The following is a 26946-nucleotide window of genomic DNA, read 5'->3' as shown; positions in this document are numbered from 1 at the left end:
TGAGATTTTTAATTGGCGGTAAGTAGTAATTTTAAAATGGAAATGTCCTTGGATTATTTTGAATTCCACAGGGTGCATATTTGTTGCTATTGATGCCTTAAATGAGGAGAAAATTACTCAGGTCTAATTCTTTTTCTTTGAAGGCAGATGTTTGAAACAAATAACCTCACCACACCCTTTATCTGTGTGCCATCTGAACCAAAGCTAGGCGGTTATTTTGATTTTTTTCTATTACTCATAGGCAGGAAAATGTGGCAGAACAACATACGTATTCTTTACTGGGGTGAGTGCTTGATCAAGAACAATAACTCTCCAGGAATCGAAAGTTGGAAAGTACTGCTTTTGAAATACAAGAGTCACTGGGGTTTGTAGTAAATTAAGCAAAGTCTCAGCTTGTCCATAGTGAATCTTTAACATGTATGTCATAAAATAGAAGATGAAAATATTTTGAAAGGGAAAGTGAAATTAAAAATTTTGATTGTTTTTGCTCATTTGTCTGTCATGTATTCAAGCGGTAAGGGATAGGGCAGGTAGAAATGGGTGTTACAGGGAGCTGCAGACTTCTATGGCAAGCGAAATTACTGGAATCATTGGAATTGTTGTTTTAATGAACTTTTAACACTAAATTGTTAATATAGACAGGTTGGAATTTTATAAAAAGATAGAAAAAAAGATAATATTTGTTAATGATTATATGTGTATATTGCTGTGTCTATTTTTTAATGTAAAAACCCTCTTTTCTCTTGCCAATAATTTTTCCTGAGCTCCACAGTTTGGACTAAAGCACTTCTAAACTTAATGTCCCTGAAGGTGAATTTTGGAATTTTCTGCAGAAATGGTTCTACCCTCTCAAAGAATAAGAAAATGCAAAAACACTGCTGTTTGTTCATGTTAAAAATTCTCTTGAAGAGGATCTTGGGGGTGGGTGGGTGACAGACACCTTACAGCCAGCTGGCTCCTTACGGTGACTGCATGAAGAAAGTGAGGGCAGGAGGGGAGAGCGAATTTGGATTAAAAGCCCAGCAAAGAGCCAGCGGGAATGAAGGGAGAAGAGGCAGGGGAGTCATAGTGGAGGAGGAATCGGTAATAGGGGAATTGATACTTCCCGGGCAGTGGGAGTAGAAATGAAGAGTGGCTGGTAGGAGATGGGGCCGGGGGGGGGACTGGAAAGGGGTGGGTGAAGGAGTAGGGATGCGAGGAGGGATGGGACAGGGGTGAGAGGGCTGGAAGGATGAAATGAGCAATGTTTGGCTGGGCAAGGGGAACAGTGCATGGGAGTCTGGGAGTGGAATGGGGAGCCTGAAGAGGGGAGGACACAGCCATGAGGAGACACCAGATTGTAGAGATGGAGTAAGAAGAGAGCAGCTGGGGAGATGGGGGAGGTGAGAGACACAGAAATCCCCTCCCAAGCACAGAATGCAGTGCAGGAGTCCTGATTTCCATCCTACATCCTTGCTTTAAAGCAAGTCTCACCAGCAAAGGGTATGCCTTGCTTTGCCTTACTGCTTGGGTTAGGTGACATAAAGTGTTAAATCTTACCAGGTGAGGAGAGCAGCAAGTGACTTGTGTGTGCTGTTAAGGTAACTGGGTCAACAGTTGTTCATTTGGCATCAGATTAATCATACATCCACTATATTACCTTGCTTATCATTTTCACTTCTGAAAGCCTGAGTCCAATGAGGTAATGCAGCACACAGTGGAAAGCACATAGGAAAGAAATACTCTTACTAGATTATTATCCTATTTATTATTACTTGTAATGCAGTAGCAGATAACTTTCTAATACATTTCTTCTCCAATACAGCAGGTAGTGTATAAGCTAATAATAAAAGCTAGTCTGTCCTAGGATTTCCCAAGGGAGGATGTCATACAGATCTGGGGGCTTTTGACAGTGTTCTCAGGTGAATGAAGAAACAGACCATGTGTTTGGGTATTAGTGAATATTTGAGTGTCACTCAGCATACTTTCAAGCATAATAGTTTTATGAGCAATGTCTTAAAAACTGGCATGAGGCACTGTAAATAAAGTATCCTTACTGATGCTTTGTTAGCTAAGCAGTTGGGTACTGCAGGGATGGACTCTAGGCTTCATTTTATTTTATATCCTCATTAGGGATTTGGAAGAAGGTAAATAGCATGCTAATGACATTTATGATAATCCTTACATTAAAGTATATAAGTATCAGCAAAGAAAAAGGAGGGAAAAAAAGAATTATCAAATGACATGAGGAGTTATTTAGAGTAAAAATCTGAAAATGTACTTACCATGGGAATCTGTAAATGTCTTTTGAGACAGAATTTATTTTTGAAACATGAAAAACAAGGCTGGCTACATTTTTAAACCATAGTGTAAGGGCCAGCTCTTCACTGGAAGGAGAGACATAGAGTTGCCTGTCTTCTGCAACTGCAGTGAGAGAAGGTCCATACACATGCATAGCTGCACCTGAGCCAATACCCAGCTCTATTTTGCCCGAAGTGGGAAACCCAGAGGTCTGTCCATTACAGCAGAGCTGCTGAGAATGGCAATTGCAAGTAAGGGTTTTTTAATTTCTCTGAGGACAAACAGTAGTCCTTCAAGGAGTAAAATGGAAGCATCACACTACTGGCAAGTTAGAGATTTGTTTAAATTTATTATGTGCTTATGATATTAATAGATACTTAGAATGGCTTTCTGCCTAATATTAATATCATTCTTTCTAGTTCACCATAAAGTCTATTATTACTTTATGCAGTCATTTTCTTGTTACAAAAATGAATCTATTCCTGCAAAGTAATGAGATGGTTTCTACAAAGTTGCTGCCACTGATTTTAATCAAGCATTTTTCTCATTTAAGTACAAAGGGGTGTATAATACTAGTCAGATCCTCTTGCACAGCTAGCACATATCCTAAACATTTACATACCAAATTTCAAACTTATTGGTAAATTCTCCTAAAGCCTGCCTGATTGAGATGTCATGCATTTTAAAGATTACATTTATGTTATGACGATATCCTCAGGGCATGACTTTTTGTTATAAAGTTGTCATTTCTGGATTTAATATTATAAAAATGAAATTTCAAGTTGATGTAGTTTACAGACATGTTTACCTACTTTATAGAAGCAGAGTTTGAAACATTTGGCTGGAAAGATTGAATCTATACATTATTGTTATATGTATGTGTGCATGTAAATATCTATAACATTATATCTTGCTAATTAATACAGAAAATGATCTTCAGTCATTAAGCTTCTTATGACACAAATGATCAGTGTGATCAATGGCAATCTTTTCCAATCCCTTTTTTCTGTTTTAAATCGTACACATCATAAGCATTATGGATTCAAATGATAGCTACGGTTTTCCATAAACCATACAAGAACCGGCACAGTGTCATGAAATTCTGATAAATATCTGCATTGATAATTTAAGTAAGATATACTGAGCAGCATTTTCAGAAAGCTGAGCATTGTCCTAAGGCTTTTTCACTGAAGACAAGGGAGTGTTTAACTGTTTACATCAGTGCAATTAGTTAGACTGATTACATGTATGTTTTTTAAAAGCCCACATACTGTATTTTAAAATTACTGTATTAGGATATTCCACATGAAGTTTTAGACTATGCTTTTTTCAGGAAAAGAAAATTGTCTTTGATGTCTTTTTATAGAATCATAAAATCAAAATAAAATGTAAAGTTTAAAAAAAACCCCACATAATACAATTTTTTATCAGTCCTTATGTCTGATGTTTGCAATTTCATCTATTGTAACTCACTTCTATGACATCATCTTTTCTGAAATACTGAATAAAAGATTACCCTATAGATTTCAGCATTTCAGGATGCTTATCCAGCTTTATCTTTAAGGATATATTTTAAATTAATTAATGAATTATGTTGCATTTATGGTAGAGTTAGACAGCTGCCACAGAATAGCTCATTTGGTTGGTTCTGTCTGCGCTCTTCTGTCAGTCAAGGCAAAGTAAGTCATAATAGAATCATAGAATAGAATCATAGAATAGTTTGGGTTGGAAGGAACCTCTAAAGGTCATCTAGTCCAACCCCCCTGCCATGGGCAGGGACATCTTCAACTAGATCAGGTTGCTCAGAGCCCCGTCCAACCTGACCTTGAATGTTTCCAGGGATGGGGCAGCCACCACCTCTCCGAGTAACCTGTTCCACTGTTTCACCTGAGCTCAGGTCCTCAGCGTAAAAAATTTCTTCCTTATATCTAGTCTAAATCTACCCCCCTTTAGTTTAAAGCCATTCCCCCCTGTCCTGTCACAACAGGCCCTGCTAAAAAGTCTGTCCCCATCTTTCTTATAAGCCCCCTTTAAGTACTGATAGGCTCCAAGAAGGTGTCCCCGAAGCCTTCTCTTCTCTAGGCTGAACAACCCCAACTCTCTCAGCCTTCCTTCATAGGAGAGGTGTTCCATCCCCCTGATCGTTTTCGTGGCCGTCCTCTGGACCCGCTCCAACAGGTCCGTGTCTTTCTTATGCTGAGGGCTCCAGGGCTGGACGCAGCACTCCAGGTGGGGTCTCAGCAGAGCAGAGGAGAGGGGCAGAATCCCCTCCCTCGACCTGCTGGCCACGCTTCTTTGGATGCAGCCCAGGATACGATTGGCCTTCTGGGCTGCGAGCGCACATTGCTGGCTCATGTCCAGCTTTTCATCCACCAGTACCCCCAAGCCCTTCTCGGCAGGGCTGCTCTCAATCCCTTCATCCCCCGGCCTGTATTGATACTGGGGGTTGCCCTGACCCAGGTGCAGGACCTTGCCCTTGGCCTTGTTAAACCTCATGAGGTTCACACGGGCCCACTTCTCGAGCTTGTCCAGGTCCCTCTGGATGGCATCCCGTCCCTCTGGTGCGTCGACCACACCACTCAGCTTGGTGTCATCTGCAAACTTGCTGAGGGTGCACTCGATCCCACTGTCTAGGTCATTGATGAAAATATTAAACAGTACCGGTCCCAATACAGTCCCCTGCGGGACGCCACTCGTCACCAATCTCCATCTGGACATTGAGCTGTTGACCACTACCCTCTGGATGCGATCATCTAACCAATTCTTCACCCACCGGACAGTCCACCCATCAAATCAAATCCATACCTCTCCAGTTCAGAGAGAAGGATGTTGTGGGGGACCGTGTCAAAGGCCTTACAGAGGTCCAGATAGATGACATCTGTAGCCCTTCCCGTGTCCACTGATGTAGTCACTCCATCGTATAAGGCCCCTAGGTTAGTCAGGCAGGCAGGACTTGCCCTTGGTGAAGCCATGCTGGCTGTCTCAAATCCCCTCCCTGTCCTCCATGTGCCTTAGCATAGCTTCCAGGAGGATCTGTTCCATGATCTTCCCAGGCACAGAGGTGAGACTGACTGGCCTGTAGTTCCCCGGGACTTCCTTTTTTCCCTTTTTAAAAATGGGGGTTATGTTTCCCCTTTTCCAGTCAGTGGGAACTTCACCAGACTGCCATGACTTCTCCAATATGATGGGTAGTGGCTTAGCAACTTCATCCACCAGTTCCTTCAGGACCCGCGGATGGATCTCATCGGGTCCCATGGACTTGTGCACCTTCAGCTGCCTTAGATGCTCTCAGACCTGATCTTCTCCCACAGTGGGAGGCTCTTCATTCTCCCAGTCCCCGCCTTTGCCTTCTGCGTCTTGGGTGGTGATGCTCCAGCACTTGCCGGTGAAGACCGAGGCAAAAAAGTACCTCCGCCTTCTCCATGTCCTGGGTAACCAGGTCTCCCGTTTTGTTCCGGAGAGGGCCCACATTTTCCCTTGTCTTCCTTTTATCCCTGACATACCTATAGAATCTTTTCTTGTTGCCCTTGACGTCCCTGGCCAGATTTAATTCTATCAGGGCTTTCCTAACCTGATCCCTGGCTGCTCGGACAATTTCTCTGTATTCCTCCCAGGCTACCTGTCCTTGCTTCCACCCTCTGTAGGCTTCCTTTCTGTGTTTGAGTTTGTCCAGGAGCTCCTCGTTCATCCATGCAGGCCTCCTGGCGTTTTTGCCTGACTTCCTCTTTGTTGGGATGCATCGCTCCTGGGCTTGGAGGAGGTGATCCTTGAATATTACCCAGCTTTGTTGGGCCCCTCTTCTCTCCAGGGCTTTGTCCCATGCACTCGACCAAGCAGATCCCTGAAGAGGCCAAAGTCTGCTCTCCTGAAGTCCAGGGTAGTGATAGGGAAGTAACAGCTTGTCTCTACTGAGTAACTAAGGTGGCCGCGGGCATACAGATTTTGGTATGTAAATCAAACATTATGAGCCAGTGTGTGTATCTCAGAGACACGCCTGAGATCTGTCTAAACACGTGAACCAGGTAATTGTTTCTTTCAACAGTGACTTTTCTTTCCTTCCACTTCCTCAGGAGTGTTTCATTCTCTGTCATGCGTCAAATCTGATGCTCAAGCACTCATCTGCCCAGCAGGTGAAATCTGCTGAAGTGGGCCCGTGCACAAAGTGGGGAGTCCTGGGGTTTTCACTGTGCCTTCACCTAAACAGAGAGTAGGGGCCAGTTAGCCTGGGTCTAGCTGCAGGAGAGAGCATCCACCCCTGTGGTTTTAGTTAAGTGCCTAGTGTATGTGAGGGTCATATTTAACATACTCAGGGTCTTTAAAATAATCTGATTAACTGTAATCCTTTCACATTTTCATTTATCTTATTTAAAGATGTTAAGAAAATTATATGCAACAAATATTGCTGTTATAAATGCAGCATTTACTGTTGGTTAGAATGAAGTAGAAGAAAATAAATCGGTGTAAGTGGGCATTCATTTTACTGGTCATCACCTTGGCATCTTTTTATCTCATGTGAAAGACTGATTTATTTTGGATTAGTATCTTGGTCCTGATTGGTCTGGACTGGGTACATAAAAAGCCTAATGTCCATTTTATAGCATTTAAAAGTTCCTATATGTTCCTATATGTTTTTTGTGCAGCTGTTACTTAGTGGCATTTCATATCCCAAGGATACACTGTGCCAAACCAGAGATGCCTTTACTAGGAAGAGTATCTGGAACAATTCTTGCTTTGGAGACTGATTCTTGCCCTACCTGTTGCTCTGCTTTGTGGGACAATAGACTGGGATTCAAAAAGAAGCCTAGGATGAAGATGAATATGACAGAAATGATTTAGAATGGCTCAGACTCAGGCAGAAAACAGGTAGAAATATCTAAAGGATCTGATTTGGAGGGATTAATGAAGTGTATCTAACACACAGTGACAACAACAAGAGGTAATTTACCAATTTAGGCATGCCCTTGCCCAAATACCTTTATTGTTTAATGTTACTTTTCATTATAATTGTAATTTAATCGATCACATAATTTTTAGTAATTGTCACTCATTGGTTAACTGAGTGGCAACTATTGAGCTAGAGCCATGCTTGCTGTTATATTTAATCTCTAAATCAAAGCACATTGAATTCTTTCTTCAAATTTGACTAACCTTGAAGAAGTGGGACATGGGTAATCCTTACTGTTCTGGCTGGTAGCCAGAAAATGAGAGTGCTCTCCAAGAAGGTGGGAGATGAGAGTTCAAAACCCTGAGGATTAATTAAGCATTTAACCCAAAGCTACCATCTTCTAGGTGAGTTCTCTAGCTGTTAAGCTGTTACAAAAAGCAGTTACAGCCAAGTTGAAAAGGAGAGGAGCTGCTTCTCTGCTCTGCTTTGTACATCTGAAGTGGCCTAACAATGTGAGGTCCATGTGGGGATGTATCTCAGGTGGTGTTGGGCCCAGGTTGGCTGTTGTGGATCCTATTCTGAGTTGCTGCCTGACTCACTGGGAACCTGATCATTTGGGTCAGTTTTCTGGTTTCTGTTCCACAGGCCAGGTTTAAGCACTCCATTTCTCAACTAACTGGAGCCCCGAGTGAAAGTGTCTTTGGAAATGCCGAGTCCTCACAATGGTGATGGTCAGCTGAGAACATACTGAAAATTTCTGTGCCCCTTTCTGTGTGTATATGGAAAGAAATGTCAACGCTGGTGTATAAATTCTTAATTTATTAACAGCCTTATGTACCATTTCAGGTACTTGAGTTTCATGCTTCATATAGTTTTGTACATGCTTTCTTACTGACAAAGCCGTTCATTATCATTGGGTTGCCATGGAGTACTGATCACATGGATCTGGGAATAATAACCCATTATGCTAATATAGCTTGTTATTGTGTTTGATGCGAAGTGATGTCCCATAACAATAGCTGATGCTTGTAACTAATACAATTTATGGTAAGATCACAGTTTATGGAACAGCGTTGCCAAACATTGCCTAACCTCTTTTCCTTGAATTATCTTTTTGATTCCATGCCTATTTACAAAACCATTTATGCATTTTTTAGGTCAATATTGTTCTGGTTTTAATTTCTTTTTACAGTGAGAATCAGGGTTTTTTAACAGAACAATTCTGGCCTATTTGCTTCATGCTAGAAACATGTTTTTCTTCTGAGCTCTCCTGCCCCCTTGGAGCCTCAACTTTGTGTTACAAAGTTCCTTTTGCGACAGAGGCAGGACAAGTTACTGGATCTGGTGAACTTCTTAGGTGCCACAAGAGAAGAATGAAGAAAATTACGTTCTAGTAGGTAGAATGGTAGTGGAATACATAATTCTGTAATGCACACAGCATTACCACAGCCTTTCTTATACACTCAAGTATGAAACTGAATTTTATTTCAGACTGTGCAGGACTATACAAGGAACGGGCCTTGAATCTTTATATTGATTCAGCTTTGTTCCATAGCAGATGAGCAGGCATTTGTTGGTGATCTGTAACTTGCACTAAGACGTGGTTTTAGACAGTCCACCTTCACGTGCATGCGAACGTACATTCAGTAGCATTTCAGCCATGGTTTTTCTGTGCTCCTCAGACATCCACTCAGACAGTGGAATATGGCTTCCCTGGAGCATATCACTGCGCCTTCAGAGCGCTTCACTTTTCTATACAAGCATTCTCTTAAGGCAAACCACTGTTTTGTATGGTTATCGCTTTTACTTATAAGGCATATTTATAAATTATTCTGGCAATGTACTTTTTTTTTTAAATATTCCCTGAAAATTGAATCATCCCAGTAAGTTGCCTCCAGTTTTATGTTCCCCTGAGGTGTATTCTACAAAACAACCCTTAAAATCAGCTTCTGTTTTGGCAAAGCATGTTTGACAAGCAAACCATCATGGCAGGAAATTATTACATAGATCACAACGATACTCGGATCACACAAGTTATATTTGTACTGGGATGTGCAAAGAGAAATCAAGTACTGACAGGCATTCACACTTCTGCTTCTTGATATTACCAAGACTAGAGATAGAAGAATCCTTTTTAGAATATCTGTATTGTACTTTTACCAATGAAAGATTGTTCTCAGCAATATGTCTTCTACTAATGTATTCAACGAGTCATAAATTATACAACCAGAAAAAGCATTGTGTCATCCAGTCTGTTCTCCTCATAGAGCAGGCTTTATGGCTTCTCTGAATTAATTCCTGTTTGAGCTAAAGCACATCTTAAAAAAAAAATCTTAATTTAAAATTTCCACTAATGGAAGAATCAGCACCAGCCTTAATAGCGTTCTGGCGGTTAATTTCCTTCCCTTTGTGTTTAACTTCTTTAATGCATTTGTCTAGTTTAAAATTCCAGACACGGGATGTTACTGAACGAAGAGCTGTCTGTTAGCAAATTTCTGTTCCTTATATTCATGCGTAGCAGGCATGGAAGTAATCACGCCTAACTTTCAGGCATCCTTGGTGTTTCTGTTGCATCTGACATAGTCAAGCCTGGCTTTCCTGATAGCCAGTGGAGAGAAATATGCACTTTCAAGGTACCGTTCAGATGAGCTGCTTTAGACGTGTTTATTAGGAGGTAATGAATCACACCTTGGAAGTGCCTGAGTGCTTGTATTGTCTAAAAAGGCATTTTGGGTTGAGTGGCTGCATGTAAATATGTTTTGCAAATAGGTGCTGTAGGTGCAATAGGTGCAAATTCCTGCCATTAGAGGATATGATTAAATGACTGTGTAACTTTCTCATCGTCCAACTAAACTAAGTTTTAAGGCAAGTTTTCCCGTCATTAGTTATAGTTGCCTTTCCTGAATGTCCTCTAGTTCATCAGCATCTTTCTCAAGTTGCAGACACCAGAACAGGACTGAGCATCCAGCAGTGTTTGCAGAGACACTGGCAGTGAAGCAGTAGAGTTTTCCTGCTTTTGCTTTTGTTTATCCTGCTTGAAAAGGCTCTCCATAGCTCTTCAGGTCACAAGAATAGCAGCCTGTTTTCAACACATTAGTCATCCTGGTCTCAGGCCTTTTTTCACAATCAGTGCTTCCCAGGAATAGAAAGCCTTATTCTGTCCCTGTGGCGTGCGTTCTTTGTCTCTGGCTATGCAATTGTCCATAGGTTAGAATTAATATCTCATATATTCTTTGCTTGCATTTAGTTTTCAAAATGCTATTCAAAGTAGAAGGACTTTTTTTTTTTTCTTCTGTCTACCACTTTTAATTTGTGTTTTGCTTGTAAACTTTATAGAAATGTTTTTGTTTTTATTTTATGTCATTAACAGTAAGGCTAAATAGTACAGGATGAAGAACTGGTCTCTGTACCTCCACTAGAAGTACATTCATTAGGGTGTGATTCTCCCTTAACCTGTGTTGAGAAGTATCTGTTACCTAGCTTTTAAGCTATTTTTGTTGTGAACGTTGATATTTTGGTTCTCATTTTACAGTTTGGTAAGATACCAATCCAATTGCCAAACAGAAATATAAGACTACACTTTTAACCTTGTTAACCAAATTTATAATCTCATAAAAAGATACAGTTAGTTTAATAAAATCTACTTTCCATAAACCTATGCTTATGGCATTGTATTATTATACTTTGGTTCTTTATTAATCAAATGCAGCCATTCGTGGATTAATATCAGGCAAACTGTGTTGTGGTTGCCTGGATTGTCCTTGCTGACACTTCAAGAAAACCTGATACAACATTAGCTTTGTCCCAGCCCTCAGGAATACTGAATTTCCCTTTGAATATCCCATAAAAGAAATCTTTTTATTATTTTCAAATGTAATTAGGCTCTTCAGTTTTTCTAAGGAATTACTCTGTTTTCTCAGTGTTTAAGCTGTTTATTTGGAAAATCCAATGTTAACCTTAGGATTCTTTCTTTATTTTCATAACTAACTGATGCAGAGTTCATCTCCATAGGTGCCTGTTCCTCTCCAAATTTAATAACATATTTCTGGCAGTCACTTATTCCAAAACATTTAGACATTTCAATATATGGAAGGATCCTTTTTTCTGTCATGGCCCACTGACCAGCGTGAGAGTAATGTCCTGTCCATGTTGTGTTTGGTATTTGCAACTGTCTGTCATGCAGAAGGTCCCTCAGACAGCAGCTAAATTCCATGTGCTTCATTCACCTGTTCAAGTGAAAGTTTTTCAGTGGGCAGGTGTACTCAAGCCAAACTTTCAAAAACCTTCGCTGAGCTCATGTGGTTGGTAAAAGTAATTATCTTGTCCCTGCTGGTTTTATATTTCAGAGTCACCACGAGGAATATTTTTGTCCTGGAGTCTGAGTCTAGCAAAGCAGCAAACATTTACATTTGCCTTTAGGTTTGTGGCTAAGAAACAAGTGAACTCCACTTTCAAAGAAAGAGTTGTTAATGTAATGTTAATAAAGGGTTATTAGGTACTACAGCATCATAATAGTGTGTGGCTAATAAAAGATGACACATTGTGTGTTGGGTTGTCTGTAAGCAAAGAGGCCAAATAGTGTTTAATTTAATATAGAAGATAGACAATGTTGTGTGCTGCTGCAGACAGTATTAAGTAATGACAGTAATGATTCAATCAGACATAGAGTAGGGGATTGATAATGATAATTATTAATCCAGATTTTGGCTGCAAAATTTTTTCTCTCCTTTTTCTTTGTATAGATGTTACTTTGTATGCTCCACTGTAGATGGAAACACAAATGGATGTCTGACTTATTCTCATGTTAGTCTTTATTCACAGAAATCTCTCCTGTGGTTTCATCACAGAAAGCTTCACAAAATTTTGTAAAAGTCTTCTTGGTCTGTGAGGTTTTAGCTTGCCAGTTCACAGTGCCAGCTTGTGGCTTGGTTTACTTCTGGTATTATGCCATTTTCCACCCACATGAGCAAGGGTATGAATCCTAGCCAGCAGCAGCTGAAATGCACCATGATGCAGTTCAATTTGTACAAGATGCTCTTGAAGAGTTTACAGACTTAAGAGTGAGAGTCATCTCTTAAAACCTTGGATGCATATCTTTGTTGTCAGTTCTCCTTCAGTAATCACTGACAAGTGATAGGGACCAGTAGAAAGCGATTGATTCTGTCTTAAGCTAAAAATCTAAGAAGGATATGATGAATCACCTAGAAATGTCAGTCTCTCTTCATTTCGTCTACTCGGAGCCTAGATGGCTGGATTAAATTTGATATTTGGCTTGTAGGTGGCAAAATTTGAACCTTTCCCTAAAGGGCAGCCATAGAGTAGATCAGGTGCATCAGAAGATGAGGTCAAGGAAGCAACTACCGTCTTAAAGATTTTTCTTCAGTGTAGTACTACACTTTGAAACATAACTAAACATGACATCATATTTATTATGGCATGAAATAAGCAAAACTCTTTAGGAAATCAACTCTTAACCACTGAACAGTCTTAGGTCAGTAGGACTGTTCAGACCATGCAATTTCAGAGGGAAATGAGCTACAGGCTGTTTCTTTTTGTGCGTCAGTAATAAAACACTGCTTATGTTTGCACAAGTGCATTACAACATGCTCAGGTTTTCATTCACATGTGTACATTACACAGAAGCCACGTCATCCATAACCAATACACTGTTTTCATTCCAGTGAAACACATGAGTTTTTAACAGAGTGATCCAACGTCCATCAGTGGTTTGGAAGAGCAAGTGTGGACAAACAGACAACAAAAATTCAGGGAACGTTCCGGTTCTAACATCTGAGGTAGCTATTGAAGTTGGAATAGGACTCAGATGCAAGCATTTAATGTCTTTCTGTAGTAAAAAATAAACAGTTTAATTATCTTTTTAAAATTCCATCTTATCCAGACTCTGACAATTTTATTGTAAAACATTTAAGGAGAAAAGTATACTGTCTCCAAGAGAAAATGTGTAGGGAAGAAAGATGCAGGTCACATCCTCCCTGTTTGCTGGTCCCTCTTTTGGAAGTAACTATTCCTTCTCTTTTGGACTCTTTTAGCCTTGTGCTTCCTCGGCACTTTTCCAAGTTCCCTAAAAATAATTCTTCCGCTAACACCCATCAACCACAAAATGACAGGAATATCTTCATCTCCCTGTCTCTGAAAAGGAAAGCAAACCCAACAAAACATCTGTCTAAAAATAGGGAGCTATTTTCTGATCCAACAAAACCAAAGTGGAGGCTAGCTTTTTCCCCTAATACATAAAAAAATATAAAAGAAGAGTATGAACATCTTTATTTAAAATAAAATGCTTTTTAAGCTCTATTTGAGCCCAAAGAAATTCTGGCATAGTTTCAGAAAGAAACCTTTTCTTTGTTTTAATTTTTTAAAAATCAGTTAATCTACTCATCTGAAAATGATGATCTGAATATATCTCTCCACCCTTATTTGGAGTTTTTACTTTTGGAATAACTGGCAAAGATAACAAAACTTTTGAAGTTATCTAGTAAAGATAGCAAGATTTTGAAAGTATGTTGTTAATCTCAAGTCAGCCTTCAAAGAGGCAGCATGTCATTACCATATAAAACACAGAAACTGAGAAGTATTTATGTTTGATTTGGATCCCATCAAAAGCAACACAGATGTTTCCTTTAGTGAGAAGTCACCCCCAAATGGAGCACCCAAATGACAATTGAAAATTGTTATGGAATTGTCCACAAGATTTCCCATGTCATTTAGCTTTTTCAAGTCTTTAATCTTATAATAAACCAAGCAAATTCTAAAATCAGCACAGCTAAAAATCTTTATGTTACATGCCTAGATTCTCACATACCTTCAGCACGGTGGTATATGTAAACAAGAAAATAATGATCTAGAGGAAAAAGAGCAGAAAAATAAATGGTGAGCAAAGAGAATAGGCAGGAAGAATTGCTTTCCTGCCTCACGCAGATGTCTTGCAGGGATCTGAGATAAGAACCTGGGGAACGTTGTTAAGCTGCTCAACCCCTAGGAGAAAGAGAGAGGGAAAGTCTACATCTTACAGGATCATAGTAACTAGGAGCTTTGCCAAGTCAGTGAAAAGGACTTCAGAAAGTGGATGGACGTATATGACAGGATTTCCTGTTTGTTTGTTTGTTTGTTTGTTTGTTTGTTTGTTTTGGCAATCGTCATTCTTGAATCCCCTGCATATGGAGACACGGTCTCTCTCAAGAGGAGAAAATGTGTTCCACCCACTGCTTTACTCTATGGGGTCTCATATCTATTACCCCTCTCTTGCACCGAATAGCAGTGCACATCTGAGGATTACAAAGCTTAACACCTACCTGCCAGCAGCTGGAATGTGAGGGCCAGAAGGTTGCTAGACGCTAATAAGGCCAAACCAACAGTTTTAACCTTTCCAAGGTACCAGACTGAACAAGCTCCTTAGCTTCAAAGCTAACAGGCACTTCACCACATACATCCTTCTCAAATAAGACCTGTCAGTGTGTGTAAGGACTGTTCTAATGTTTCCCTGAGCTTGGGCAAAGATAGCTGTATTAAAGTGGTTATTTCCTAATGGGGTTCATCTCAGAAGATGGCGGCTTCATAAGCATCTCTGAGTGGAATGAGCATTTGAGCTCTCTGTAGATGTGCAGAGAAGAGCATCCCCCACAAGTGGTATTTTAGCATCCATCAGGGCTACTGAGTGGCCATATACTTATTTTCACGGATGCTTCATTTTGTTTCTATCTTGCAGAGGACTGGATCTGATTGTTAAGAAATTACCACATCTGGGACTTGTTCTGAGGCTCCATTCTGCAAATCATTGTCCACCCCTGGATTCAGGGGAGTGCAGAATGGGTTTACTGCAAGGAGTTAGCCTCATGTCCTGAGATGTTCAGTCTCACTGAGGATATCATACGATCTGTCTTAGACGTGCTGTGTTATAACATCCCTGAAGATGCTGAAAATAAATTGAAGAACGGCATGTGTATGCACATGCACACACACACACGAAGTTCAAGCCTCCTTTTTCTTGGCTAGAGTAGTTGGGTTGACAAAGCTTTATCAGCAACTCTGCCGCTTCTTAGTGGATGTACTAATTAGTGGATATCCTAATTAGTCTCCTGTTTTCTGGCTTTGCTGTTCCTTGTGTTCACATAGAATTTACACTCTCTTGTTGTGGTAAGGAATAGAAAGTTTGGAGAAGGATTGCCCAACCAAGTCTACAGGGGCTGGAACTGTCTTCTGTAGTTCAACAAGTATTCTGAAAAGAGTGGAATAAATATATCTAAACCTAGCAACAGCATTTTTTCACTAAGTCTTCGGACAGAAATAATTTTAAATGTTGGTCCTATATCAGTTAAATCTGTGACGAAGTCCTGGAATGCCTTTATCACTGAAAATATCTCCTTCCTTTCTCTTCCCCCATGCCATTTTACACAAATGACTCTCCTGAGGCATGTCTCTTTAAAGAAACGGAGGAATCTGAAATTTATGAATTAGCCTTTTCTCCCTTACAGTTTCAGCATAATCAAGTAGTTTGAGAATTTCCATTTGGAAGAGCTTAGGTCATCTCTCACCACCTTTTTGGAAATCCTCCCAAAGCTGTTATTCCCTTCAGACTTGTTTTCAGAATGAGCTGTTTTGCTCCAGAATCTTGAGCTTCTTATACTTTTCCCCACTGACCTCACGACCTTTCCCATTTTAGCTTCTAGACTACGTAGTATTTCCTCTGGCATAGGGATTTACATGCTATGCCCAGACTTTTGTTTTGCATGGAATTGTTGTGTTTTATCTTTGTTACATTGCAGACCATCTATCTAATTGGTCAACCAGAGTAACTCTTCCTGAAGATTCCTGTGTTTGGATTAAATAGGCTTTTGAAAGACAGGATGAGTTGGGATAGTTTTATGTCATGCTCTTGTGTCAAGACAACTGCACAGAACAACCTACTGTCTTCTCGCAGTAGTTGCTTGAACAACAGTTTTAGACAGAGTGTTCAGAGTCTCGAGTTTTAAAATACAAGTTCATTACACATTTATATTATGTGTAGTTTTGGAGGCAACTTTGTTCTACTAAGAGGGAAAATATGTTTGAGCTTTTTGCAATATCGACTCACATACATTCTTATTGTCTGTATGTGCCTGTGTCTACTGTCTGAGTCTACATACTGCTGTCAGTGAGTGAATTTTTCACTGCAAAGAACCCCCTCACCTTCAAATGAGCCTTCACAGGGAATCAATTTCATGCAATATGAATATTTGCCTACATGTTTTGTTTACTGCTTATTTTCCATTTTTTATTAAAATAGACAAGCTTTGCAGCATTACATTCAGTTAAGCCTAGTATCAAAGCTCCACAGTTGATACTCTCTGCCTGGGACATACATATGCAAACAGTAATTACAGATCTCTCCAAACCTAGGACAATGTATGCCAGCCTCACTACAGTTGGAAGAGCAAATGGTTTCCAGCACTAGAGAAGGAAAGCTATGTCTGCAATGCCATTGCTTATGGCAGATTCATACAGCAGCTTTTATATGGACCTTAGAAATTGCTATAGGCCATACAATCAGGTTTTCTTACATTTCTTTTAATAGTTAGTTTAAATTATATTTAGGTATATTCTTCAATACAAGAATATACCCTTAAAAAGGGTATATTTACTCCCTGGTTTATCAACACTTTTAATAAAAAATGGAAAATTAGCAGTAAACACAACATGTAGGCCAATATTGCATGAAATTGATTCCCCGTGAAGAGTAAGGCCAATGCTGGTACCACCGTAACTTACACTTTTATTTGCCAAATAGTCTGGATGTGGGACTCAGATGTGCACTGAATTCTTCCTGGTCTTTCATTTTTGAGTGTAAATCCTTGTAAGAGAGGATCAGAAAAACAAAAAGATCAGACATTAGTAGCATCAATTGCTCATCATAAAGTCCTGTACTTTAAATAAATGTATTTCCTATCATATATATTGCAAATCATTACTATTATGTTTTATTGGTTAACTTTATGCCTTTATGGTTATTTTTTGTTGAAAAATGCAAATTAATTATGAAAATAATGCTTACATTAAAATAGTGCTACTACTGCATCTTACTAATATGCTGGAATAACATTTTCCTTGGGAATCTTACAGTTTCTTTCACCAAGATAAAAATGGATCTGCTAGACTTTTAGTTTGTTTCTTTCAGCAAAGGTTTCCCTTGAATTTTATTCTCTGTCTATCAAGCTCAAACTAATTGGGAATGTTCTCCTTCAAAGGGTGAAAAAGCCACCTTTTGGTAACCTTGGCACATGTAACATATCCTTGTAAATTAAATTCTTCACGCTTTATTTAATAATGTGTTTTCTTTTTAATACTATAATTGCAGTTTTAAAACAAAGCAAATTTTCTTAAGAGTTATTTCAGCAGATGTATAATTATCCTTAAGGATATGTGGTTTCTCACTGACTCTTGGCATGAGAAAAGAAGAGATACTGCATTGCTTTTATTGCAAGGAATTTAAACTGTATGTACTTTTGGCCAAAAGACCTTAGTTACAAAACAAAACCCATCCTGTGTTGTTTCTGTGCTTTGCATTTCTATACTAATTGCTTTCAGCTTGGATTGTATGAGAATATGTGTGTTTGACATGCATGGTTTGTTTGTGTCGAACTCCATTATCCTGTCTCATGTTCTTGGAGTGCCTGAAGTAGTTTCGCTAATCTGTCAGCATAGTATGTACTTGTGGATAAATATAGACATGCAGCCACTCCGTGAGTGGTCATCATCATATGCTGAAGCTAAAAATTACCCCTTTGGTTATGGAAAGGCTGATCTGATCCAGAGGCCTGCTCTAGCTCACACACTGTAGGTCTTTAGCACTTGTCTATTAAAAAACAAAATGAAAAAACTAAAAGAAATGTCTGCCTCAATGCTGAAAAATTTATAGTGAAGTATGAAACAGGATTATGAAACAACTAGTTTCCTTTTCGATTTTAGTTAGAAAAGGATTCTAACTTTTCTAACTGAAGGAGTGGAACCTTTCAGGTATTCACAGGCTCATGGATATTACAGTAGCATGTTGGAGAAAATCCAGCGTGATCGGCTTTATTAAGGGGCTCGGTAGGTATGAAAATACTACAAATACATGTTTCGGTTTGTGTTACTAGTTTGTTTTTTGTTGCTAAAGTGTATATTTGACACAGTTAACTAGAAAAAAAGCAATCTCTGTTTCTTCTGCTGAAAGATACTAAAAATTCAGTAACTGTGCTTGGCTGAAGTTGTATCCAGTGTAGCACAGACTCTTGGCTACTGCATTGTGATCGTTCTGTTGTTTTGCTTCATTGCAGAGCTTTAAGAACAATACCTGTAGTGTAAATCATAGCAGACTCTCTTATGATAATTTAATTTTGTACTCATCCCCATTATCAGCTTAGTGACTCTGTGTGTGTGTGTGTGCATTAAAACTACTGTGCTTTTTTACAACTATTTCTCTGATCAGGGCAATGATCAATACAAGAAAAAAATCAGCAGTGATTTTCGTTCAGTAATCCTTTCTGTGGCAATAGTATATGGTTGTGGTGACAACCATATGTGATATTGCATTGCTACTTCCATATTTACTCCTTGTTTTTCATTTTCTAAAAATACATAACATTGAGAAAATCTTATGGTTGTAGCCTGAACTAAATGAAAATATTCCGTAGGAAAAGAGTATCATTTGAAATCCAGCTTATTGCAGATACAACAGAAAAATAGGGAACATATCTTGGAAACAAGAAAATGGGTTGCTTGAGAGAAGTAGCCCTCAGACAGAATTTCACCCCAGAGTGGTACAGACATCTTATAGTTGATCAAACATAGTTAATCTTTTTTACAGATTTTCCTAGGATAGGAGATTTAAATACGTATACAACTTTCTAAAATTGACCTACAGATTCCCTGCTATTGCAGGGCCCTCGGGCATCAGGGTTACCATGGTCTCCTGCATGTGGATCACCGTTCATTCTCCTTGGGAATGAGCTACTTTTCTCTAGGTGAAGGGTTTAGTTTAATGCAGTACTTGTGTGGTGAGCAGTACCCTACAATATGTTAGGAGTTCAAACTAAATGTTTCAGTGGTCCATTCTGGTACTTCTCTTTGTAGATCATTATTATTTTGAAATCAGATAGTAAAAACTTAACTTGTCAATTAAATAAATATTTAGAAATGAGTATAACGCCTTCCTCTCACCCCACCCCCACCAGATATCTTCTGCATAAACCCGTATCACCATTTGCGGTGATTTCTCAGATGCAAATTATGCCTTTTGTTTAATGGGGCAGTGTTTCACTGGTATAGATGGCAAAAATGGGCACATCCTTTTTATTGCTATTTTTAGGCCCACATTATAATGTGTCAACATAAAGGGACCAATCATGGATGACTTTAATGCAGCTGTTTCTTAAATTTTGAGTCCTTGATTTCCAGTTTTATGTCTCAGAGGCAACTTTTTTTTAATAAGCTTTGTAGGGCTCTCAGTCTAGGAAAAATAACTATATTCTGTTAAAGCTCATACATCATCAGTATAAATGTCGGTGATAGTCTAGTCACTGGGCCAGATTTTTGCAATGCAAATATCAAACATATGCAAATGCTTGAGATAATGGAACTGAAAAGATGCATTAGAAAGCCAAACCTGTATATAATAGTTCATGACCAACTCATGATCAACTCAGAACCCTTACACTGTTGGCAATGTTAACTTCCACACTGAAGATGCTTATACGGAGTTAGCAGCTACAAAATGATCTTTTAAAAATTTGAACTAAATCAGTGTCACATGTCAGTCATTTCTATAACTGCTGTAATTGCTGTAGCAATGATAGATGTTAACCCCCGGGATATCCTTTTACTTTCCTTTGGGGGAAAGGCTGTACAGTCCTGTATTTCAGAGAAGAGCTAGAATAAAAATTTTTGGTGCACTGACAAATCTCACAAATAATTGCATTTCTCTATTACAGTGTGCAAATAATTGATTTTTTAGTTAGATGTCTGGAAAAAAAAATTAGATCCGCCTGTGTCACAAGCCTAACAGCATTATTGTTAAAAGGCCTCCTGCTAACAATGACTATGTGGATTTAAATTCCAGTCTCAAAATCCTGGCTGAATGCCACGATGATTGAAGATAAGGGTGGCAGCTCCCAGGTAGTGTGACTAGGTTTTCTTAAACTTAATTTCATAAGGAAGTGAGGCGTGCATGATCTCACACACTGCCTTCCATCCATCTCTCCTGCATGTCCCTCCGTAGTAAATTTTGAACTTAGTAGCCAATTTAAACCAAAATTGCCTGAGGAACAGAAGGCAAGTTTGCATTGATTAGATTCCTACAGATTTCTTCAAGAGGGAGCCTGGGATGGTTGCGCTGGCCAGAGAGAGACGGGCGGCCCAGCCCGGGTGTGTTTAGCTTGGCAGAGGCTGGCTGGCGGGCAGCCTGCCTGCCCAGCCCCGGGTGCAGAGCTCGGGAGGGAGCTTGGGAACGGCTGGTGGGAGCTTGGGATGATGACGGGGGGGGAGGGCAGGGCTTTTACTGCACAAAGGACACAAATCCTTAATAAAATTGGTTTCACTGCTCACAAAAAACCATTTTTCCTAACTGAGCACTTGGCGATCAAACTGATTTCATGTATAGTTGTGAGCCGGTCAAAACCACGCATTTGGCAAATATATTAGTGATTGTGAAAATATTGTCTGACTCCTTCCTAAAGCTATTTGTGGAGAAATTTCCATTACCTAGTATATTCGATAGTCCGTATAAATTTGCATCTGATCCTTTGCATCTCACTGTCTTCACGCTTAAACTTTAGGAGAGCCTAGGTGGTGACAGGAGAGCAGTAGCGCTTACACTCTTCTCTGGTGGCTCTTTTTTCATTACTTTGAAGTAGGTTATTATTCAGAACAACAGTGTCTTTTTAGAAACAGTTTTGTATAATATAAATGTAAAACTGTTCAATACACTTGGTTTGATGCAGAGAGTCATAATGCCAACAAAACTCTGTGATTAAGTGTTTGCCCTCAAAAATCAAGTGAAACTTTGCAGGAAAGAAATCTAGCAGGAAACATCTATCGGAGTGGAAGAAGTGGTGCTGCTGTGCTAAAGCGTGATGGCATACCTTATCAATCAGGGGAGTTATTTTCAAAGTATGGATGTGTTATAATTGCAGAATAACAGCTACATGAACAAAAGCATTTCTATCTTGCATTATAGTCATACAGTGGACTTATAAACTTTGATTTTTCTAAAGGAAAATATGTTCTCTTTTCTCCAATGCATCTTTTCTATTTTTCAATGCATGAATTTGGGGTCTGATTCTGCCACATCGTGAATGCTCTCAAACTATATGTAGTCTTTGGGATTTATTTTTTTCAGTTTTTTTACAGCAATGAAGTCTTAAACTATTCAGGAAAGATCTAAAATCTCATTTATTCTTAAAACATTCTCATGTAATTAATAGTTGACAATTACTTTCAGTAGTAGTTGCAATTCTGTTCCTCAAAAGGAAAGGCTAAAGGCATTAGAATGCCGCATCCATCTTTGTAGTTCATTCTTCTTTCTTTCTTTGCAACTTGGATGGAACATACAATGTAACACTCTGGAATGCAATGCTATGGGGAAATGCTGTAACAATATTAGTTCACAATATTTTCCACCGTTTGTATTGCATTAAAGCACCTCTGTCCCAATCACCAGCAGAGCTCACAGGTGTTACGACACTTATATTGCATTCAGAGTGGCTAATGGCTGGTCTTCCCAGTGTTACTTAATTTACTACTTTTAAAATCTCTGGCAAAGCTAACAGAGGGTGCTACCAGTACCTGCCTGAAGACCAGGCGTGACTTTTATTGCCAGTAAGAGCTAAGCTTGATGATTTTGTTTTGGAAATTTTATACGCACAATGGTAATATTTGAATTAATGAGGTTTTGTTTCATAGTACTTCAATTTATTTTTTCTTTGATTTCCCAGAAAAACCGTAAGTAGAGCTAAGCCTAGTACATAATATCTTGATATTGGTTATGGGGAATTCACAGAATCATGGGATAGTTTAGACAGAATCATGGGATAATTTGGATTGGAAGGGATCTCTGGTGGATGATTAGTCCAACCTCAGCTCACCAGCTAGAGAAGGTTTCTCAGGGCCTTGTCCAATCAAGTTTCGAGTATCTCGAAAAGTGGAATTTCTATTATATCTGTGGACAACCTGTACCAGTGTTTGATCATGCCCTCACAGTGGAAATTTTTTCCATATATCTAATTGGAATTTCCCGCATTCCAACTAGTGTCTGTTGCCTCTCGTCCTGTCACCATGCTCAAAGAAGAGTCTTGCTCCATCTTTGCTATACCCCATTAGGTAACTCAAGACTGCAATAAAATCTCCCCTTAGCCTTCTCTTCTTAAGGTTGAACCAGTCCACCTCTCTCAGCCTGCACTCATGTAGCAAGCACGTAGGCCCCTGACCATTTTCATGGTCCTTCCTTGGCCTTGCTCCAGAATAGCAGTGTCGTTATTGTATGGGGGAGCCCAAAACTGGACGCAGTATTCCAGATGTGATCTCACAAGTGCCAAGTGGGACTGTAGGGTTTGGTACTTTCAGAAAAACTAATATGTAATGAACATGTTCTCACCATGGAAAACATTTCGTGTCTTACTCTTCATATAAGATTTATACTGGTGAAATGTCATTGTTTTTAAAGGAGTCATTTTTGATTGACCTCAGTATAAATGAGAGGAAAATCACTACCTTTACAACTTGCCTTAGTCAGAAGATCAGATTCCTGACTTTTGCAAGGAGAGGTCAGTTTGAATAGCAATAAAGAATAAACTTGTTATTTGACAACTGAGTTACTGATCTGGCCTACAAGGTAAAGAATAAGAAATGAGGTTGTTATTCAGTTAGGTGTCAGCAAGTCTTACCATGTAAAAAAAGAGGATTGAGTGTGCACTGCGTAGTAAACACTACTCAATTTTAATACGTAAGATTTCATCTTTGATTTCTTCTTCCAGTCTAGATTATGTAAATTTTACCTATAACTATACCATGGAAATTGTAGTTATGTATTGTGTATTTCTTTGATTATCAACTAGTCTCCAGTTTTGCTTTGACAGTATAGGGGCCACTGGAAAAGTTAAGACATGTTGAATTAACCACAAATAAATGTGTCTTTTCTACGTTTCAGCTTCTCCAGTTGGTAACGGATATATCAAGCCACCCGTCCCACCTGTTTCTGGTACACAGAGAGAAAAAGGACCTCCAGCCATGTTGCCTATCAACGTTGACCCAGACAGTAAACCAGGCGAATATGTCCTGAAGAGCTTGTTTGTTAACTTTACTACTCAGGCTGAACGCAAGATTCGTATCATCATGGCAGAACCTCTTGTGAGTAAAAAGAAACTCTAAGTATATATGTACTTTACTTTGTGAATTTATTTTTAAATCAGGCTTGCTTGCTATGCAATGCAGAATATTTTGCTTGTAATCCGCGTTGGAGTTTGACAGTGTTTCCCAAACTGTAAGATACGCTACTATGGCAATTAGGTTGTGGGAGAGGACAGAGGTATGAAAGATATGCCAAAGGGGTGACATGAAAAGGAATGAATATTTTATTTCTGTTTGCAGTATGGGCACGTGTTAATGTGATTGAGAGGCAGAAGGGTTGTCAGCCAACATAGATTTCACAGCTGGGAGAGTGGTCACTTGAGTAAAAATAGATTAGAAAATGCTGAAATATGATAAAACCAGTATTTCTGAACATTACCGGTTTTCATATAAAACATGAAAATGAATAGCACTGCTGGTTTTTATTTTAGTTCTGACAGTATTAGGTTTCATAATCTAACAAAGTGCTATAGCACCTATTTTCCAGATATGAAAAAGCATGCAGCATTTGAAAAAGGAGCTACATTACAAGGTCTTGCACAGTCAGTGAGAGAGCCATCGTTATTTATATTTTAGGAAAATTTAACATACAAGTATGTCTGTTGCAAATTGTCTTATGTAACTGAACTCCTGGGAGTCTGGTGTTTTAACTTGAGACTACATTTTACATACATTCTTGTTCTTTTGATTAGGGAAGAATAGTTCTGTAACCTGTATTTTAGTTCTGACAAGGTAAAAATAAAAAAATAAAAACAACCAGGAACCTGTATTTCTAAGCTGTAAGGGAATTTCTATAAAATCTTATAACATTTTTGTTATAAATCACAGTATAGAATATTTAGTTCAGTTCCCCATTTTCAGGTCTGGATATTCTGAACAGTAAAATTAAGATTGTCTTAATTCTGATGGCATCTGTCTAGCTTTATGTCTTGATTTAGATTCAGAAGCATCTGATGCTTGGAAAGTTTTTCCAGACTTTCCTCTGAAACATTAGGTAGATGCAAGATGACAGAAATATCTTACATAATTTAGAAAAAACACAAAAAAAGCTAACAGGAAGGAGTACTTTGACAAAGATCCAGTTTCTTCTTCTTTCATGAGTCCCCTCCAAATCGCAAAAAGTAGAATAAACTGACAGTCATAGTGTAGGTCCTTTAAAAAAAAAAATGCCAGCAGCTATTTATTACCATCCAGTTTTCATGTGACACACAGTGAACATCTTTAAAATTTTAAGACAAAATGTGTTGTAAAATTACTTGACAAGAACAGGGAAACAACAAAAATACCAGGACTGAGAAGATAATTTCCTTGCAGCACCTCTGTTACTCTTAAACACTAACCTCTGCATTTTCATGTAATATTTCAGACATAGATATGAACCAGTGACCCTGATTTATTCCCATTTCACCTTGTGTTAAGATGATTTTGAGTTGCTGTGTGTTGATATATTATTTTTGTCACTTTGTGAAACTATGAATATCTGAATGTTGATCTTACCTTATTCCAGAGGTTGTTCAGTGAAATTTTATTTGGTAAATTCAACATAGAATGTAAAAATATGACAAGAGACTGGAATGTCACCTTCTTGTCAACATTTTCAGAACGGATTTCTTACAGGGGTCTAACCGTGAGACACTAACAATAATTCAATGACATACTCACATCTTATTAATACTAATAGGACTTAAAACTCATGGCATGCTGCTATTTGAGGGTGACCGTGACAAATGTGTAAGCAGGTTTTTGTAGACAGTCAAAATGATCTTGAAATAATTGGGTTGTAATGAAAGAAGTGACAAGAGAAAATGGCAAAAATTATTCTGGAATAATGGCTAAGAATTTAAGTCCACCCTTTTTGTGGGGTAGCTTTTGGATGTTTAGCAGCTTTGTTCCCACATTTCTACTCTACTGACTAGAATTGTGACCAGGAAGTCCCAGGGATTTGCGAGACAAAGATTGTAAATTGGTGGTGCAGAGCCACCCTTTGGCCTTTTTTCACAATAGGTAGTCAAATGGTGAGCTCTTTGAAGATTCTGTTCTAATTAAACTCAAACATACTTCAAAGAAAATCAAACTTGCAAAGTGCTCTAACACTGAGATGTTTCTAGTTTGGATTCTCTAAGTCATTACAAGATATGACAGTTTAACTTTATAATGAGTGATGAATACTTAAGATATCTTTTAGAGAAGCTAAAATCATCTGTTTATAATATAACTGCTTTTTCCTCTCTTTTATCACAAAGTCTAGCTCAGATTGAAGCTCTGAAGTTACTATGGGATTAAATTAAAGACTTACTGATGTATTTTTTACCTAGATATTTCTTTTCATACACACATTTTGCCTGCTTATCCTTTCTGATTATCATTACTGTTGTTTTTATGACTTTTTCTCTCAGTTTCTTTGGGTTCCATATGCCTGTTTGATATAGCCATCTCTTTCTTTTGTGATGTACACAGAGCCCAGCTGTAAATTACAGTGTTCTGACAACTATGGTGGAAAACCAGGTTTGTGTCCCGCCATGAGTTACAGATGCCAGCAAGGCACAAAAAGTTTTTGCTGTTTTCTAGGGCAGCAGTGAAGGGCACACCACCCACCGCCTCCTGTAGCCCCATGAAATCTCAGCTGGGATAACAAGATTCCAGCAGCAGAGAAAGCAGAGGGCAATGTCACCTACTCCTCCTGCTGCCTTGGCTGTCAACTGAGTATGATCTGACATTTTGGTTACTGGATCTGGCAGCGATCATCATAAAAAACACACTCCCCAGTTAATATGTTTTCTAGGCATGAGTCTCATGTCGACTATCCACTGCTAAGTCTTTAACAAGTTAGAATGGAAACCTTTTGTTTCCAGATGTGATTTTTTTTTTACTTTGTCTGGAGAATATTTCCTTTGGAATTTCAGGTCAATTTTTTCACCTTTTTAGGGTCTCTGAAATATAACAAACATTTCAATAATTACATTAAGTTCACAATTATGTGACTAATTTTTAATGATTAAACTACTGTACCCAGATTGTCAAGTTATATTAATCCAAATTAAAGGTATTTGACGGCAGAATTAATTAAAAGGGATTTTCCAGTTTATAAAATTAAATTCACATAAATGAAATGTAAATAATTTCTTCTTGATGACCTTTAATAATTTCCTCCTGCTTTTCTGTAAATAATTGTTCTCCTTTATAATGAATATTAAGAATTTTTCCTGCAGACCTTTTTTCACAGCTGATTGCATTCATATTTACATTTTTATCAGTTTATATTGTAAATCTTCCTTGCATTGCTTCACTTACAGACACAATTTGATATTTTATTACTGCTGATTTTTTTCAAGCAGTGGTGACCTTAAAATGAAGCTAGAATGAGGAAGCCAGGGAAACATTTTTGGCAGTTCAAATGATAAAAT

The 26946-nt window shown here is 38.6% G+C and overlaps 1 protein-coding gene across 12 annotated transcripts in view; it reads left to right on the top strand.

Annotated features, from left to right (window-relative positions):
• FRY (FRY microtubule binding protein) overlaps nucleotides 1-26946 on the top strand; it is a 258690-nt gene that overhangs the window by 88314 nt on the left and 143430 nt on the right. For 11 of the 12 annotated variants that reach the window (XM_076364288.1, XM_076364287.1, XM_076364289.1 and 8 more), the window contains one exon: nucleotides 23343-23542. In XM_076364288.1, coding sequence (XP_076220403.1) covers nucleotides 23423-23542 — 120 coding nt within the window. In that variant the 5' untranslated portion in view covers nucleotides 23343-23422. Of the gene's footprint in view, nucleotides 1-17844; nucleotides 18251-23342; nucleotides 23543-26946 lie in introns of those variants that run through there. The other variant, XM_076364286.1, reaches the window with a different exon arrangement.

This window comes from Aptenodytes patagonicus, chromosome 1 (genome assembly GCF_965638725.1).
Source record: "Aptenodytes patagonicus chromosome 1, bAptPat1.pri.cur, whole genome shotgun sequence".
NCBI lineage: Eukaryota > Metazoa > Chordata > Aves > Sphenisciformes > Spheniscidae > Aptenodytes > Aptenodytes patagonicus.
Note: the sequence above shows the minus strand (reverse complement) of the source record. Positions and strands in the feature narration are given on the sequence as shown.